The 19,686-nt window shown below is 35.4% G+C and overlaps 1 protein-coding gene across 2 annotated transcripts in view; it reads right to left on the minus strand.

The window, feature by feature from the left end:
* Nucleotides 1-19,686, minus strand: part of BMP5 (bone morphogenetic protein 5) — a 118,371-nt gene that overhangs the window by 57,744 nt on the left and 40,941 nt on the right. For both annotated transcript variants that reach the window (XM_036867737.1, XM_036867736.1), the window contains exon 2: nt 4,109-4,301. In XM_036867737.1, coding sequence (XP_036723632.1) covers nt 4,109-4,301 — 193 coding nt within the window. The remainder of the gene's footprint in view (nt 1-4,108; nt 4,302-19,686) is intronic.

Here is a 19,686-nt window from a genome sequence, read left to right on the forward strand (position 1 = left end):
GATTACCTATTTCATCTTCATTTATTTGGTCTTTTAGGTTTTTGCCTTGCTCCTTCATCTGTAACATATTTTTTTGTTGATCTTTTTTTATTTTTTTTTAATGGGTGGTTGCTGTATTCTTGTCTTACTGGTGTTTGGCTGAGACATCCAGCACTGGAGTTTGCAGGCAGTTGGATAGAGCTCGGTCTTGGTGCTGAGATGAGGACCTCTGGGTGGCCTCACTCTGATTGATATTCCCTGGGGTCTGAGATTTTCTGTTAGTCCAGCGGTTTGGACTCAGAGCCCCCACCACAGGAGCTCAGGCCAGACCTCTGGCCTGGGAACCAAGATCCCGCAATCATGTGGCAGGTGAAGTAATGGTCCCTGAAAGACACGGACATCCAAATCCCTGGAACCACCTGGCTGGTGCACGGCGATGGGGTCCAGAGTTGCCGGAAGGGCTGGACAGTGGTCTGAGGAGCACAGGGTGGCCTGGTCTCCTCAGAGTCAGAGCCAGGCCATCTGCATTGCCTGCACCGCCCAGAGTGCCAAGGACTCCAGTTGGGCTTGACAGGCGTCTGCACCCCGGATTCATGTCTGAGGCCCCTTGAACTGTATTTTAAAGGAGAATTTGACTATTTATCTAAAACTTGGGTTTTCAGGGACAAGTTCACAGATAGCTCCAACTGCTCATAAGTTGGGTGGTGTTCATTTCATTACAGATCAGCTAATTTTTTATTAAGGAAAGTCACCTAGCATCATTTTGCTCACTTTGTCTTAACATAAACAGTAGCAAATGGTAGCTACTGTTATTATAGTAACCACCTATTTTTGATTACCCTTTGTATACAACCCTTTAAATCCTAGTAAAATAGTTGCTCCTATTAAGCTGTTAACTGATATATTTATTAAGTATCAGCTCTGGTCTTTGCATTGTGATAAGTACCAGTCTTTCCCACATCATTTGAAATATTTTTATTGTTCTGAAATACTTATTTTTGCTTTTATTTTTGTCTATAGATTTTTAAACTGAGACTCCAAGATGTACATCAATTTCCCCATGTGGGAATTCCAAAGACCCTGCTCTTATTACTATACACTACCATTTTCTACAAAGGCTTTGAAATCCTACACAGAAACCTGAAATACACTAAGAGGCATATGTGCTGTTTCTATATCTTCTGTCCCTTAAATGTCTTTCTTTGGCAGAGAAAGTGGAGTGTAAAAAGAGGATCCTAGATTTACAGACAATAGCACAGCACAGGGTTGCATTTTGTTACACTGTGGATTAATGAACCACTGGCAGTGGATGACTGCCTTTTTCAAAGATAAGGAAGGCATTTTGCGAGAGATTCTCCCACCTGGTCAATGATACATAAAATTGAAATGTACAGTATGCATGTGTACATTTGTATGCTTCAGACATTGAAGCAAATAATTGGGAGAAAAAATTCCATACCCATTACCAAAAACAAATACACAGAAGACAATAGGTATAGCATAACCCTACAGGAGAAAAATCATAATTCAGCAACAATACTTAATAGTAAATGTTCAAAAATGTGAACTTGGTAGAATTGAATTAATATTGAATTGAATTTACTGAATTAAAAATTTCAAAATAATGTTCATTAAATTGAGTAGACTCCTATCCAATCTCTGCCACCCTAGAGTCTGGAATGGTAGAGTGAGACAACACCAATCAAAGAGATACATGTACTTTAGATTTTAGAAATCATTTTCAAAGATTTAGGAAAAATATCAGTGAAATTCTGGATCTTAGAGTAGATTAACTACACATGTTAAAATAAGTAAAGTGTTAGCCAAATTATACCCAAGAATACTCAAAGAGCAGGCAGATGGAGTTGTAGAAACATTGAGAATAATATGTTTAACATCAGTTATAATTAGAGAAATACCAAAGTTTCAAGATAGACAAATGTTCCATTTTTAGAAAGAAATGAAATTTCCCAAAATTATGAGATCTGATTAAGCATCAATACTCATAAATATTTCAAATGTATTATTAATAAAAATCAGCATGGGTTCATTCATAAATAAATCTATATATTATTATCAGTGGACTCTTCTAAAAATTAGTCCTTTATTCTCATCATTGTTATTATGTTTTAAATTATGTAAGTGTAGTTAACATACTTAGAAAATAGAGTGAAAGAAAGCTCAAAGGGTAGCTAGTTCAATGGATGACATTCAAAAATATCCTGAGCAGATAGAACAATGGACCTAAATAAAAGTTAGGACCTTTAACTGTGATCAGTGTAAATGTCTATATTTAGTTTCAAACAATTAATAAATAAATAGGGGCCTGGTGTACAAACAACTCCTGTAAAAAATACTTGGTATGTTGAATAACCAAGTACAAATTCAACTTTCATAAAAATATATTGTGAATGGTCAAAAGGTAAGATAATTCAAGTATTTTAGGATATGTTCATGGAAGATGTATCCCATTCATGGGTAATGATAATTTCAAAACTGTATCAAACAAATTCATAGTGCTGAGGCTAAAAAAAAAAAAAAAAAAAAAAAAAATCACTTAAGACACTATCCCTTCTTTAAGGAGCTCACCAGCCCAAGTGTGGAAACAGATGCAGAAAAGGAGAATTATAAATAAAATATTTGTTAGCTATGGCAATATAATTAGATGGTATTTGGAGCATTATTTTCAAATCTAGTCATTTAATTTTAAAAGTCACCCCCATTATTTAGTATTTAAAAAAATAATGTAGTATGCCAGGCCCTGTCCCTGTGAGAAAAAAATTAGTATCCTCATTTTATAAATGGAACCACAGGATTGAGATTTAAAACAAAAAATTCACCCACAGACAAATAGCTAGTACATGTTAGAGCTGAGAAAAGAACAGAGATCCTTCTGCCTTGAAATTAGTGCTCTTAAAATAACAGTGTACAGAGATCAGTATTTATTAAGGTGTGTCCTGCTAAACCAGTGTTTCATAGGATATTAAGTATTACAGACCCAAAGAAAAAGATTCCATAGTCGAATAATTTTGAGGAAGACTAGGAAAAACTGAATTGACAGGTTTCTTTACCATAAAGACTTTGCAAGACTTTACTATTCTAATATGCATGGTGAATCTCCTAAAACATGGTCTAACAAGTAGACTTTTCAAATGCATTTGACCCCAGAAGCTTTTTATTCTTTTTCTTCATTGAGTATTGTGAGGGGCTAGTGTTCCATGGAATACCCATTGAGAAATCCTACTCACTAGAAGACCAAGAAATATCCAAAGGTCAGGAACTAGAAATATTCATTAAGGAGAGAAAGAGGCCTTAGTGGGCTCATGACAGCTGTCTTTAAATATTTATCTCATCAAATAAGGACATAGTATTTCATCAAAGGGAAAATCTAGATTTAATGAATGGAAGACAAATTTCACCTCAATATAATATTCCAATAAGAATTTTCTTTAAAAATGTAAGAGCTGTCCAACAAAAGTGTTAATCATTTGTAAAAGGTGTTACCCAAGCAATTTCTGCACTGGTCTGAAAACACCACTAATATCCCTTTCTAATTCTTATATGTGATGGCTCATTTGCAGTAATTATCAGCTGAGGTTTTCATACATTTAGTATTTCAGATTCTCTGTCCATTTTTGTACCATTTTGAATTAAGCATTTTATAGACAGAAGACATACAGGTTAACTGTCAGAATCTATTGCAAATACAATGTCTTCCATCAAAATCCACATAACACTACACACACTTTACACTATGCCAGGGAAAAATAAAGCCACTCTTCTCCAATTTATAAAACAACAAGTAATTCAAATCATCTTAATTATAAATTTCATATGTGCAGAATAAAATGAAAGTTTTCTCATTTACAAAATGAGGTGAAGGGCCTGAAAATCACATACAGGGTAGCATGAGACCGTCTAGCACACAGATTGGTGTAAGGAGTAGGAAAAAGCTGTGAAATGTACAAGACACGTTTCAGATCAGTTACATGTATCTTTCATGTGTCTATACCTGCCTTGATGCCATTACACTCAAAGAAGCATGATTTGATAGACCAGTGGGTTATCAATGGATTTTACTACAATGTAACATTTATTTGCTAGGATAAGTGAGATATAAATTTGATACCTATTTGTGTATTCCTTGATGATCTGATATATGCTAATCTTAATTGTTTCATTTTCGAATCGGCTGTTGCTCCGGTCCTTATATATCCTGAATTCTGCTGCTGTCACTGCTTCTCCATGAGGAATCTGAGTAAGATCAAACCGGAATTCTTTGTAATGCCTTCGCTGGTGAGAAAAATCCTTGTCTCTTTCAACTGAAAAAAAAAAAAAAAAAAAAGGAAGTAAAAAGTTAGGCCTTTATAAAGTATGGAAATTAATGGTAAATTCTTTCACTTTGAAAACAAACAAGCAGGATGTTATAAAACTGGGAAAACATAAAACCACAGACTCATATGTGTTTCCAGTTGAAGGAAGTTCCACAAACCAACAGCCTTTAGTTCAAAAGCAATATAACCTCTGTGGTTTTATACAAATTCCTGGCTCCTAAATGGAAAGGTTATCCAAAAATGTTTTTAAAAGTGAAGGTTGTAAAGTTATTACTAGTGTGTATCAAGTACCAGAACAGAGAAGGGTTCATACAGGAATTAGCACTCTGTGATAGAAAGCTCCAGAGTTCCAGGTGAAGTCAATGATGAGATTTAGCACAGTCAAGGGAGGAAAGTCGGACGGAGGCCCGAGGAGCTGCTGGCACAGTGGGGCTGTGTTTATGAAATTTTAGAGGTCAAGGAAACAAAACAAATGCATTTTCACAAGAAAGATTGTTCCTAAAGTGTCTTCCCGGGAGACGTTTTTCCTCCTTTTAGCAAATGCAAAGCTCTACCTTTTTAAATGCATTTTCATTTGTTCTTATAGATTATTGAGTGCAACCTCCCCAACCCGTGGTGCAGCATCCAGTCTCCCAAAGATCTCTGCTCTTATGCAAAATTGAGAGAGGAACATATTTCCGCCTTCAGCAACCTTCCTACCAAATGAGGTCAGAGAATTTTTCCTCTTGGGAATATTGAGGAGTGTCGAGGGATTCAGGACAGTGTCAGGCATATCATTACATAATCCAGCTTTGTAAAATGATGTATTATTGGATACAGTCTATGCTTGTTACTGACCAGTGTTCTTGGCCTTTCCTAATCAATAGAAATTGATAAGAGGCCAGACAAGAAATTCAGGCAAGGCTTTATTGGGGGCCCTGCTATAGCAGGGGGGAGCAAAAACAAGTAACAGGTTCCTTTGCTTGCTCCCAAGTTGGGGCGAGCTGGTTCCTTATATGGGGTGAGGGTAGGGGTGTGTCCAGGAGTTGGGCCAGAGGCGGGGCTTAAGTGGTTTACCCACCCCTTACGTGGTGTTGAGTGCAGGGGGCATGTGCAGTACCCTGCTTTTGCTCCTGACACCCTGTTTTTGCTCCAGGCTCTTCAGAAGTGGCAATTGGGTTTTTGGCCTTTTTGTATCTTGTTGTCCATAATTTGCCCCAACTGTTCATGAACGCAGCTCTATTTAGTCCCTTATAGTTTCTTTGTATTTTATTGCTTGAGGAGAGATATTTGTCCAGGTGCAAGCACTGCAGCAAAGGGTCCCAGGTCCCAGGTCATAGCCTGTCTCATGCTGGGTACCAAAATCTTTCTTAAGGAACCACCTATTAAAAGGGCTCATTTTTAGTAATGCAATATCATTTAATGGAATTAAGTTTCTCAGTGCTGGTAGGTTTCTCAAAATCTCAGTTACCTCAGATAATATAGGACAGATTACAAAAAAAAATTCACTGCAAAGCATTATGTTCCAAGTGTCTCACAAACCTACAAAAATTTTTTAGAATATATCCAGTGACATTTCATTGCTGAAATGTTGTTACAAGAAGATAAAAGATGTATGTTATATAAACAATTCACAATGTTCAAAAATTGGATTAAGACACAAAAAATATCTTTAGGAGGTTAATTGAAATGATACCAACACTGCTAAAAATATATGAAACTTGGGATCCTTAACTAGAGGAAAGGTCAAAATTAAGGAAGAGAGAAGGCAATCACGATCATCGAGGAGTGATTTTTGGGAACCCAGGCTGCTGGACTCCTAAATTCTAGTGCCAGACAAGGCTCCATGTCTGAGAGGAAGTTCATGACAAAGGAACCCACAATTCCTTGCCTTCATCCTCCAAAATAATCTCTGGTTTATTTTCTCCAGAGGAGTAGGAGATGGTTTAAGAGAGCTAGGAGCTCAGCCCCACCTCGATCTCAGATACCTACACCAGCAAAGAGGAAAATGTAAGCTACACCTGGAGGCATTTTCCTCCCATGGACTTGGTGAGAACGGCGCTCTCGGGCTGCCTGGGTACACCAACACCACTCCCGTGACTCATGAGGTTTTGTTTTATTTAAGTATCATTATCTTGGTCCTAAGAGAAGTCCATTCCCCTGGAGAGATCATTAATTAACTTTCCCTAAATAAGGAGGATGACTGCATTTTTAAGATCCTATTTTGGTACATAATTTAAACCTCTTTTCTGTCTGAGCTCCAACTGGCAGTAGTGTAGACTGCTATGAACGGGTCTCCATCTCCAAAGTGTAAGGGCAGAAAATACCTACAAACTGGATCTCTAATAACTAGAAAGTACGTATGAATATTAAAACTAGCCACAACTCTTGTTTACAGAAAAACTACATTTTTTTTTAAAGAATCAATTTTATTTATTTATTTATTTTTGGTTGCGTTGGGTCTTTGTTGCTGCATGCAGGCTTTCTCTAGTTGTGGCGAGCGGAGGCTACTCTTCGTTGCGGAACACAGGCTCTAGGCGCACAGGCTTCAGTAGTTGTGGCATGCGGGCTCAGTAGTTTTGTCTTGCAGGCTCAGTAGTTGTGGCGAACCAGGTTTAGTTGCTCAGCAGCACGTGAGATCTTCCTGGAGCAGGGCTCAAACCCATGTCCCCTGCATTGGCAGGCAGATTCTTAACCACTGCGCCAAAAGGGAAGTCCCAACAAAGAACTACATTTAATTCGCTGTAAACTTTTCTCTGATCCTAATTTAAACAAAGTAGATGACATCATGAAACAGTATTTAAATAGAACTGTTCTAAGCATTTTATTGATATTAACATATTACACTTCATAACAACCTATGAGGTACGTTCTATTATCATCCTCATTTTGAAGATGAAGAAACTGAGGAGGTAGAGAAAAAAAATACCTTGCCAAAGAATTTGAATCCAAGCATTTCATGCCACCAAGCTATGATTCTTAAATGCCAGGATAGGCTGCTTCTGCTTAGAGACTACTACTTTGTCCTAATTTACTAAGTATTTATGCTTTAATAAAGATCTGATAATTTAGGAGTTTGGGACTAACAGAAACATGCTACTGTATATAAAATAAGTAAACAACAAGGACCTATTGTATAGCACAGGGAACTATACTCAATATTTTGTAATAACCTATAATGAAAAAGAATATATATATAATATATATTAATATATGTATGAATCATTTTGCTGCACACTTGAAACTAACACAACATTGTAAATGAACTATACTTCAATTAAAAAAAAAAAAAGAAAAGGAAAAGTGATCTGAAATCTTGCATTCACAAGTCCAAAATCCAAAAAGCTCTGAAAACTGAAAATTTGGCTTCAACTTCACTTGGCAGAAGAACTGGAAATTAACTGATTTTGAGGTGACTTTAAAGTCCCTATTTATCTCACTTTAAACTTACTGGTTTGCCTGCAGAAATGTTCCCGGTGTTTGACTACGTGGCACTGTCCCAGACTCTGCTTGAGGAGTTCCATACTTTATGATCTAAGCATTCATCAGTCATTCAAAAATATATATTCTCTATTCTGAAAGTCAATATTCAAAATTCTAAGTGATAACAATCATTATTCAATTTTTCCATTAACAATCAATTTTATATTTGAAATTTAGACAAAAATAAACTATAGTCTTGGACATAAGGGCTTTGACATGTGTTTGTTATGGTCCAATCTAAAGCATGCACCGCGTATGCAGATGAGTATTGAATTCATATTATGTAAAGTCATCTACTGTTCTGGAATCCCCCTGTGAGATGTTAGTGTAATAAAGTGGAAAGCTAGAATGTCAGCTGTTATGATAAATTTCAGCTTTCTAATCCAGGCTCTTTAACCTAACCCCTTAAGGGGGCAGAGTTTCAAAGAGTTTAATAAAATTTTATATTAAATATACCACACAGAATAAAGTTGTAGTGCAGTTTTGTCCAGTGATTCAAATTCCTATATCCTACTGCTTTGAATTATAATTGCCCTGGTAAATTCCATGGGACATGTTGCAGTGAGTAATGGAATAAAAGTAGTACTTATATAGCCTTGCACTCCTAATGATGGTCACAAATATTCACAAGGTAATCTCAGTTACCTAGATAGGTGTCAAATATTAATATCCCTGACTTAAGAATAAGAAATTGGGTGATAAAAAAAATAAAATACACTTATGCCAAAAAAAAAAAAAAGAAATTGGGTGATGACAGCTAGGTGGTAACAGATGTCTGTCTTCTAAAGCTCACTGTAAATCTTTGTTCAATGTCCATACCACCTACATAATGACATCCTACTTAGAGACTAGTTCGTTGTTAGTACAGGTGACCCTTGAACAATATGGGGTCCAGGAGAACTGACTCCCTGTGCAGTCAGAAAATCTGCATATAACTTTGACCCCACAAAAACTTAACTACTAATAACCTTACTGATAACATAAACAGTTGATTAACACATATTTTGTATGTTATGTGTATATCTACATATATTTTATGCACTCATGACATACCTAACTTTTTCTTAATTTTCCTGATATTTCTAGGTTATGCTGTTTATGTCTGCAAATCTCCAAAAAATTTTCCAATATATTTATTGAAAAAAATCTGCATATAAGTGCACCCATGCAGTCCCACCCATGTTGTTCGAGAGTCAACTGTGTATTCAAACAATGTTAATCAGCAATACACAAAAGTGTGGAGAACAGGTGGAGAAGCAAGGGTTTGATCACCAGTGTGTAATTGGCATCTAACACAATACAATGCCTGATCCGAAGAAGTCTTCTAACAAACATTGGTTGAATGAAAGACTATGAACAGATCAAAAGCTGGTTCTGTCTTTTCACTCAGCACCATCCTGCTGCATTTCCCATTGACTGAGGGCATGATAATTTATTTAAATCTCATTTGGGAGGGCATGTATTTTATTTAATACTCACTTATGTCCATAAGTTTCTATTACTTGCTCAAGAGCCCACAGCCTATAATTGGGAGAGAAGAGATTTCAACCCAATGTCAAGATTTCAACTCCCAAAGCCCTCAACAACACGACCCTGTGTGTTTGTTTGTTTTTTCTGGATGTAGTTTTGTTTGTTTTATCTAATTATCCCTAAGGAGAGTTGATATTTCAATGCTTACATTCTCCTCTACGAGATGCTCCTACCCTACAGAGGATGCCATACATTCTGGACTCCGCTCCTTCTAGAACTCACTTCCTCCAATATTTATCTTAGCAAAAGTTGTATCATATTCACTTATTTAATACTGATTCCATTTCTTATCTAAGAAAATGTTTATGAATAAGCAGGTGATTGTATTCACGACCTGAATTAGCGTTATATAATATCTCTATTAACATGCAACTTTTCCTACAACTATATTTTAAAAACAACACTCCCAAAACAGATGAAAGAGAATATACACACACATTTAATATTCCTTAGATGTAAGCTTTTTATAGGAGCTATCTTTGCCTTGTTCATATTGTGATGATTTTATATATTAAATATATTGTGTTTCTCCATAAGTTACAGTGGGCTGTATAACACATTGCAATTGTAAATGGCTTGAGAAACTTAAAAGATAAACAAATAAACAAGTAGAAAAAAATCATTAAAATGTATACTATTTGGGGGTTTTGATTCATAGTGTATTAAATATTTGGACCTTTCAATTCATTTTTTCATTTCTATGTTACATCAACAAAACCATGTGTGAGTTTCCAAAACATCTTTATTATCATTTCTAATAAAATCTGTGTTACCAGATTTAAATCTGCCAGACTCCATAAAGGTCATAATTACATTCCTATTAAATGGTAGAAGAGATCTCCTCATTCCCAGACAAGACAAAGAAAAACAAAGTGAAACAAAACAAAACAAAAAAGCAGAAGGGTGAGCTCACTCAAGCCAGACCCAGACTTGTCCAAGGGGATAAAACGACACAAGGGTTAAAACAGGCTGAGACCAAGAGGTTAACACTTGTCTCTGGTGGAGACCATTTCCTCATCCCATACCATAGACACCATTTCTCTCATGTGAAGTGGAAAAGAGAGTTTAGGAACAAATATAACTAGATTTAAAACACACATCCTGTATCAGTTGATTCACCTTTGAAAACTGCACTTAAAAAGAGAACACATGTATACGTATAGCTGATTCACTTTGCTATAAAGCAGAAACTAACACACCATTGTAAAAAAAAAAAAAAAGAGAGAGAGAGAGAACACAACCACCTGCCCAGACTGCTATTTTCATATCTGCTTACATATCTAACTACATCAACAGGCTGTATTTTGCCAAACAGCCATGAAAACATGACACTGATGCCTTGCACTCGTCTCCCACTGTCATTTATGGTACATGCTTGTTTTGAAGGTTGTTACATGTAAACCAGTGACTATCACCATAAATTAAACAAGTCTATCAACACAGGGTTGTTTATTTACCTGAGCTGATAGTGGTCCACAGTGCTCTCTACAAAAATTAAAGAGTTGCTTTCTGCATATACATACACACCAACTTACAGAAAAGAAACCATCAAAAATCAGCAAAATTGATACAGCTTACCACTAAAAACATGATCATAATGATGGTAGGGAATGTACCTCCTTCTGCTTCCAGGAAGCAGGTTTTGTGTCTTCCAAACATTTCTTTCTATGAACCAACTAGAACAACTGAAAGGTCACCTACACTGACAGAACCAGAGAATGAATTTATTTTTATAGTTTGGTTTTTTAAAAAAGTGGCAACATCAAAGCATACAAGAGGTAAATATGAATCAGAAGACTCGCATTCCATGAGTCATGGGCTGAGAGTGAAAAGAAACAGGATCGCCTTTATAGAAGCACCAAACTACATTCTAAATGCTCTAAGTTGCCAAAGTTCTGCAAAGATTAAGCTTCTTGTGTTTAAAGACAAGACGTACTCTGAAGCCTTTTATTGTTGAGGTATAACTTAACAGAAGTTAATGACTGATGGCAGTCTCTTTTTTCCAAACAGACACCTCTCTGAATGACTTTATCATAAGTAGAAATTGGATAGAAATGTCCTGACTAAACATTTTGCTGTCTACAGTATCTGAAGAGTAGAACTAATTAACAGAGGATTGCAGTTTTATCTATTTAGTGATTTATCTGCTGTCTTAAGGGGATGCATCCATGGGCAATCAGTCTTAATCTCCCACACAAGGGCTGTAACTTGGAAGATTCAAATAGAATCAGTAGCTGCAAAACAAAGATAGCATTTTCCCAGGAGTGCAGCCAGCTGTTGAAAGAATACAGATCATTGTTTGCTGCTGAGTGCAAAAAATCATTAAGAGATTACTCATAGAATTATTACTTATCTGTGTTACATTTTAAAGTGAAAGAAAAAAAGCAAAGTTATCCTGTGACTACCAAGATGTTTCACCCCACAAGGCATCTTTCACTGACTAGTCCACTGAGAAACATAAACTTGGTCCTATAAAGGTCTATTCATTGGTCAGTGAATGCACATGTTACATGTTTCTTTGAAAGGATAACCATCCCAGAGAGTGTGGTAAACTCCAGATTCCAGAAACCCTAAGAGCCTCTTAATACCACAGCCATGTGTGACTTGAAAAAGGGAAAATTGTCCCCCTGAGTGGTTTGTTTCAAAGAACAATTTCAATTGACTTTCAAATGTCCTGTAGTTGAAATACTCTTGCTGGTATTCATAAATGCTTCATGAATACAGTTTTATAAGGAAGAAAAATCGCAAAAGAAAGGTGAGATGGTTAAATAATTTCAATGTTGTCCTATGATAGCTAAACAAATTGATTTCCTGAATCGATTAAATACACAGCACATAATTTTGAAATTTACAAAATTGAATTAATGATCCAATAGTTATATATTACTTTGATTTAAAAAAACATGAGTGATTTAGGGACACAAAGAATTAAGTCTTAAAGAGAACAGACTTGTGGTTGCCAAGGGGGAGGGGGCTGGAGGAGAGAAGGATTGGGAGTTTGGAATTAGTAGATGCAAAGTATTATATATAGAATGGAAGAATAACAAGGTCCTACAAGATCCTACTGTATAGCACAGGAAATTATATTCAATATCCTGTGATAAACCATAATGGAAAATAATATGAAAAATAATATATATATGTATAACTGAGTCACTTTTGCTGTACAGCAGAAATTAAACACAACATTGTAAATCAACTATACTTCAATAAAATTTTAAAGAAAAAGAATTAAGTCTTGTGTAAGACAGCTTTGGAACGGGGAGGAAGATGGTCTCAAGGTCTCCCTTCCCTCCTCAGACTGGATGCGCCCAGAACTCAGCCCCCAGGGGTTATTAGAATACAATAATAATAATAATGATACATGTCAAGCATTGGTATGAAAACTGATATGTTCAATAATAAATAAACAATAATAGCAATAAAGTAATTATTGATTTCTTAAAATTAATATATTTCAATTTTTTATTTTTTCTCCCTTATTTGATCCAGTCCCAATCCTGGCTGTCAGGGGGCTGCTTTTCTCTTTCTCACCTTCCATATATACTCATCTTGATTATCTTAAAAAGAGCCACTGTGATCCCTCTAACTTTATTCAAGCCCCAAATATTAATCGGATAACTGCTCTCGGCCAAAGCCTAATAGTTAAGATTTGAGAAGCAAAGAGACAGGAGCTCAGGATGAGAAGGACAGATGTAAAAAAGTACCATTGTGGCACAATCATGTTGGGGTTTGGGAGGGACATGTGTGGGGGCAGAATAAGAAAGGAAAGAGCAACAAGCTGTGCAGCAGGCTTCAAGGGGAGGTCATTTTGAATTTGGTCTTAAAGGATTATCACCAGGGAGAGAAAGGAATTCATATAGATGGAAAGAGATGTGAAAGCTTAGGGCCAAAGGAGTGAATAATAAATAGTTCATTGTCATTGCACATGTTGGGTCTAAGGTGGACCTGGACCCTAGACCTAAGATCCTCTAACTTAAGATGCTTCCCACACGTCAGAGGTTGAAATCCCAATTCTACTTAAAACCTCCAGTTTGAATTCTACAAAGACTACTTTGAAAATTCTCACCCACATTAATTTCTCCTGCTGGGAGCCCCAGAGCACTCGTTCTCTTCCTCCCTTTCTAATACAGAGCTGTCATAATGGGACCACAGTGAAGACTTGGATTTGAGGTGAGAAGAATTTAAATTCAATCTTAGTTCCCTAACCTGTTAAAAGAGTGTGATATTAGAAAAGATACTCAACATCCCTGAACCTTTATTTATCCATGTTTAAAATGGCCAGTCATGAAAGACCTCCTCCACAGTGTGCTGTAGAGGTTAAATAATATTTGAAAGAGAGGATCATAGGATACTGGCTGGAACAGAGCAAGTTCTCAAAAAGCAGTAGCTATTGTGTGAATTACTTTCTATTTGCACTGTAATTATTATGTCACCTTAGATTAATCCCATAGAGTAAGATACTTCAGAGGAATATCCATGGTTTCTTTTTGTTTTGTCTCTTACCTTTGTATTTCTACATATACAACAAACAGGACTTTTAATACAGTAAATGGTCAATAAAAGTTTAATTGTAAAAAATTGCTACCTGGCTTAAAACGCAGCCATGCTGATGATCAAAATGTCAATTTCTTTATCTGGAATATAGATATATTAATAAAGGTGATGACTATTACCATTTTTAAATTTTGTTATAGTGTTTTAATTTCATTATAACAAAATTAAAAAGACAAAATTTTTTGGTTTTTTAATTTTGCTATATAATTTTGTTATAGTGTTATAGTTTTTAATTGTGTTATTTGTTTAGTTATAGCTATATAATTTTTACATAGTGTTATAGTAGTGTTAAAAAAATCAGTCTAGATTTTTACAAGAGTGGGTAGTTAGAAAATAATTGTATTTACTTGATACCTTGTTTAGATATTTCACATCTATAAGGTAGAGAACACATTTTTGACATTCATATATTACTCACCAATCCAATCAGATTAGCTGGTTCTGACATACTTCCTCTTTAAAGGAGTCAGAAAGTCATTTATTTTTATCCCTGAAGACAACAATACATCCTGACATATAGAAAATATTTTGTTATTTTTTTGATTATAGGCATTTTATACAGGAAATAATTAATTGGAATTTAAAGCAAATATTCATCTTTTGTGGGTTGGATATTAATGTTAAACTTCAAAAGTCAGTTTAGAATTAATAATCACAGAGGATGGTACCTGATTAATTCATTTTGTGTAATAAAAAATGATTACTTAATGATGAGTGGATATGCTTAGTATGTAAATAATGGATTTCAGTTACACTATGTATAAATATTTGAGAAAGTTTGTGTTTACCTACAAGAAGTCAATGTAAAAACACAACTATCTGATAATCACCTTTTGGTAAATATTTATCTCATGTTTTCTTTAGTGGAAAAATCTGTGGGGTTTGTAGATTGCCTGGCAGCTAGAGGTCAACCATTCCAATCTCACCAGATTTCACTGAATGACTTTGTGAATCCTTCTGCTTCATCAGTAAAATAAAACAGTCCATTTTTAACCACCTGAAGGTGATAGAGGTTACAGTAAGTGATATACAGCAAAGAACCTTCCTTTATACTTGGGTACAATGAAATGATAGTTTATCTACAATGAATACTTGCAGTTATCTGACAAAAACAGGTCAAAGGTTTTGTGAGTTTTCTTCTGAAATTGCTCAAGGCCTTCTCTAATGACTGATAATTGAAAACAGAGACTGGGACTCCCAAATGTGATAGGTGACAGATGAGCAGTAGATTAATGTCAATACTTGGTTAAGAGACACTAAAAGTTCAGGGGTCACAGGAATTAGCCATTGTGCTACTGTGAAAAGGCAGACATCAAAAGTCTATTATCCCCTTAATAGCTCTTCCCTGAGCCTGAAATCTGTTCTCAGTTGCTTTTGTTATAATTTAGAGATATCTCGATGCCATGATACACGTGATGTAAAAGTGAAACCACTCACCCTAAGTGTATCAATAGTTAAGGTTTGCATGTTTTTATTTACATAGTAAAAAAAAAGATTGTTTTCGTATCACATTCTTAGTGTACTCACATGTATTCTTAGTGTACTCACATGCTCATTTTGGAGAATTTCAGAAACATCTTGTCCAGAAAAAAGAATAATTCTACTTAATGGAAAAGAGGAAAGCTAGAAAACTTGGCATTAAATGTGTACAGAATTTCTCTATGGGGGAAAATGAAGGAAGTTTAAGACAGTTTGCATAGTAGAAAGGATATGAGAATTTCTGTAGCTGAACAAACAAATAAATGTCTTTCTCACATGAACTCCTTTAAGTTTTAAATCAGTATGATAGCTTTTATAGAGTTTACTCAAGTTCAATCTGTGGTTCAATCCATCATTTTGAAACAAAAGCAAACTCTACATTTTTTCTGCCTGATGGGTTGCATCAGTGAATTTTGGTACAGGAAGTTTGGTACTTAAAACCAGATCAAGTTATTAGAGACACAGTTACATGGTTTTACAGGTTTTTAGGAAAAGGAATAAAATGGTGTATTTGGATGTATTACCTATATACTCTATACCTAATATAAAGGTACCTGATTTATCTGTTCTGCTTAGGCAAGGACCACAAGCAGCCACTGGTGGCCCATGTTTGCTTCCTACGATGTGCGTATAGCTGTCTGCCTCCAGCACCAGATTTCAAGCTTGACAACAACAGCTTTGCTTGGCTCGTTACTGTACACTCAGCTCCTACCTCAGTCTCTGGCACACAGTAGGTGGTCAATATACATGGGAAATGAATGAATATAAAAATATAGGCATATATGTCTGATTCTGGTTCTTTTTGTTTGTTCATTTGTTTGTTTCAGGAGGGAGAGTAAATGCAGACCCCATTAATCCAGCTTAAGCAAAAACCCTTCCACCATTTATTCTTTTTTTTTCAGTTGAAGTCTAGTTGATTTACAGTTCAACCATTTATTCTTGGATGAGTCTTGCCCATGTTTTGAAATAGTATTCTTCCTAATGATATATTTCTTTTTCCCTTTCTTCTTTGAAAGGAATTCAAATAAATAATGAAAACTTAGAATGTTAATGTCATATATTTATTTTGTTTCCACTAGCTATACTAGTACTTAAAGACATACGCTGGACTAGTAGAATCTCTGATTCTTCAATGGACATATTATTCTTGGGGAAGGAGAAAAAGGTAATAGAAAAATTAACATTTGTCTATTTTATGGTTATCAATAGAATTGTATTTAGAATGATTTGCAGAATAAATTGTAGATGATAATATTTATGCATTTTTTATTATAATATAATAATTTATATATTCTCATTAATTTTTCTCTATTTACATGAAAACATGAATTTCATTCCTCTACAATATGTATATGTAATATAAATCTTTGATAACATGTTCATAATATTATTAATGTTCTTCCCAAAATATTGAAAATAGTTGCTCCTTTCAGAAATATGCTTTGTTTTTGTTAATTTCTTTTTTGTTAGAAAAAATTTATTAGAACTGCTTTTATTTGGTACGTTTTCCTAACATCACCCTTGAAAGTGAAAGTTCATTTCATCCGCCTGAGTGTTTACAGATAGAAACTGGAATGCATAATACATGACTTGTTTAACATTTCTTTACAGCACATTATTAAAACTGTGAGTTAGATGAGTCAATACGTTGTATTAAAAAAGGTTTTCTATAATTGGAGACCTACTTAAGAACATGTGCTAGATTTAATAAAGATGTAACAAGTGCCAGAATCAATAAAGAAATCACATGACCTTCCCACATTTATGGAATGAGACCGCATTGTAGAGTCAAGAGACCCTTAGTGGTCTCAGGTCACAGAGTTTTCATGTGAACAGTCTCATATTTTTGTTGATCTGGTTTCACACTCCTGGGTTTTTCCTTTGTATTGGGATTTCAGGCCAACCACAAAACTCACAGCAAAATTCTGAGAAGAATCATTGAGCAGTATCTGGTTTTGAGTTCAAACTATACAAACCCTCCAAGATTCTTAAGATGCACGCCTGGAAAGAACAATAAGTCTTCTGAGATCCAGCTCAGACGATCTCATTTTAGATTCAAATTTAATAACTTCCTGAGTCTCCAATCCAATTTTATATTAATTATCAGATGGCCTGTTTTCTGATGGTTTTATTGCTAGTAGTTGGACTTGTTCTCAATGTTATTTCATAATCCATCCAATGAACCCATATGTACTGTTACATAAAGAGCCAAATTCAGCAATGGGAAAAGCTAAATACCAACATCATTTAAACCACATATTCCTCCAAATGGGCAGGAACTGGTGAGACCTAGTACCAGAAGTGAGTACAAAGAGCAGGTATGAGTGTGGGGTTAAAATAAGAATGTTTGAGTATTAGATGTTTAAGTAGCTGGTGGATTCATAGATCACCCTCCACATCTGTCCTAATGAGTGCTCTGGCCACATGAGCAGAAATTTGGAAGCTTTCTGGAAAACTGGCATCACCAGCACAGTTGAGAATGTAGTATTCTGGAAACAGAGGAACTAGACCAACCCATGCATACTAAATGCTGAGTTCTGGGCTTCTTTCCCCACTCTATTTCTGGAATGTTGACACCCAGGCCTGTGCCTTCCAAATAAGAGAATGAAAGGGTCCTCTCATTGAAATCTGACCATTCCCAGCAGAAAGAATAAGTCTCCACAAAATGGCAAAGCAAGAATATCTTAGATAAAAAATAATATCAAGTTCCACCCATATGCTAAGAGCTTCTAATCAGCTTTTTAATCTCTTGCAATTAAATAAGAGCTGACAAGCAAAGATCACTAATAGCTGAGAAAATTCTCTCCCTTTAAATATAGAGATAAGAGTAGATTTTTTAAAAAAGGAACTTGTAGGTATTTCATAAAAAGAAAAAAATTGCTAAAAACTACCATAATATCTTTTGAGAGCCAAGAGAAGCTTTTGCACCCGTGAAACAACAAGATGCTGTAAAAGACAAATATTCAATGCTAAAACATGTCTTGGATATGAAGTTGAAAATCAATCTCAGTTTGAAAGATTAAGCTCAAGAAATTTTCAAAAAGGACAGCAATTAGTCAAAAGAATGGAAAATAGGAGAGGAAGACTGAAAAAAAAAGAAAGAAAGAAAGAAAAAAAAAGCATTAGTTCAGAATTAGCCCTAATAATAGTGGTTCCATAAAGAGAGATCAGGAAACAATGAAGAAATCATCAAAGAAATAATTCAGTTCACTAATCCAAGTGCAAAAGTCTCAGGATTGAAAATGTCTGCTTTGTAGACAAAGGGAAGTTTCTACAAGTTTCTGGACACAAAATACAAGCTACATGCATAGGGATCAGGAATCAAAATAGATTTAGACTTCTCAAAAACAACACTGCCATCTATAAGACAAGGGGACCATGCCTTCAAAATCATGATGAAAAATTATTTCCACCCTAGAATTCCATATTCGACTCAATTATCCCTCAAATATGAAGGTATAATAAGGATACTTTCAGACATTGCAAGGTGTCCAAAATTTGATTCCCAAAAAATATTTCTTAGGAATTTCCTGAAGAATTTGCTCCTTCAAAACACCATACTAAGTAAGTCAAACAAAGAAAGACAAATATCATATATCACTTATATGAGGAATCTAAAAAAAAACAAATGATACAAATGAACTTATTTACAAATCAGAAGCAGACTTACAGACTTAGAGAATGAACTTATGGTTACCAAGGGGGAAGGGTAGCGGGAAGGGATAGATTGGGAGTTTGGGATTGACATGTACAGACTGCTATATTTAAAATAGATCATCAAGGACCTACTGTAAAAAGTAAGAAATAAAAATAAGTAAATAAATGCTTCACAGGTAAGAAGTCAAAAAGCAAACAAACAAACAAAAGCAAAAAACATACCAGCCAGAAAGAAGATGAAGGCATAAGCTACAGGAAAGAGGAGGTTTGACACAGGAGAAACAAAGATAATTCACAGAATGATGATGAAGGGTGATCCCAGGATGACAGCTGTGCTCTGGACACAGAGGCAAGCAGTCCGTATTGGAGCCATGCGACTCCACAGAAAGATACCTTAAGGCTAACATCACAAGATGCCATTTCCCGTTCGCACCATCCTTTGACTCTGACAAAGTCTAGGTGAACCTGAGCCAGACTTGGACCCAGAAGTAGCTTTCCTTACATGTATTTATGAAGTTCCTGCTCTCTCCTCAAAGTCCTGCTGTCTGGGTCATCTGAGAATACTCACTTTTCCCATAGAAGTATTTTGTTTTTCCTTTTTTGATGTATTCCTCCAAGTTGGCCGTTGATGACGCTGAGACCAGAAGCTGAGACTACAACACAGCCCACACGCCCTCATGCATTTCAG

This window comes from Balaenoptera musculus, chromosome 11 (assembly GCF_009873245.2).
Source record: "Balaenoptera musculus isolate JJ_BM4_2016_0621 chromosome 11, mBalMus1.pri.v3, whole genome shotgun sequence".
Taxonomy (NCBI): Eukaryota; Metazoa; Chordata; class Mammalia; order Artiodactyla; family Balaenopteridae; genus Balaenoptera; species Balaenoptera musculus.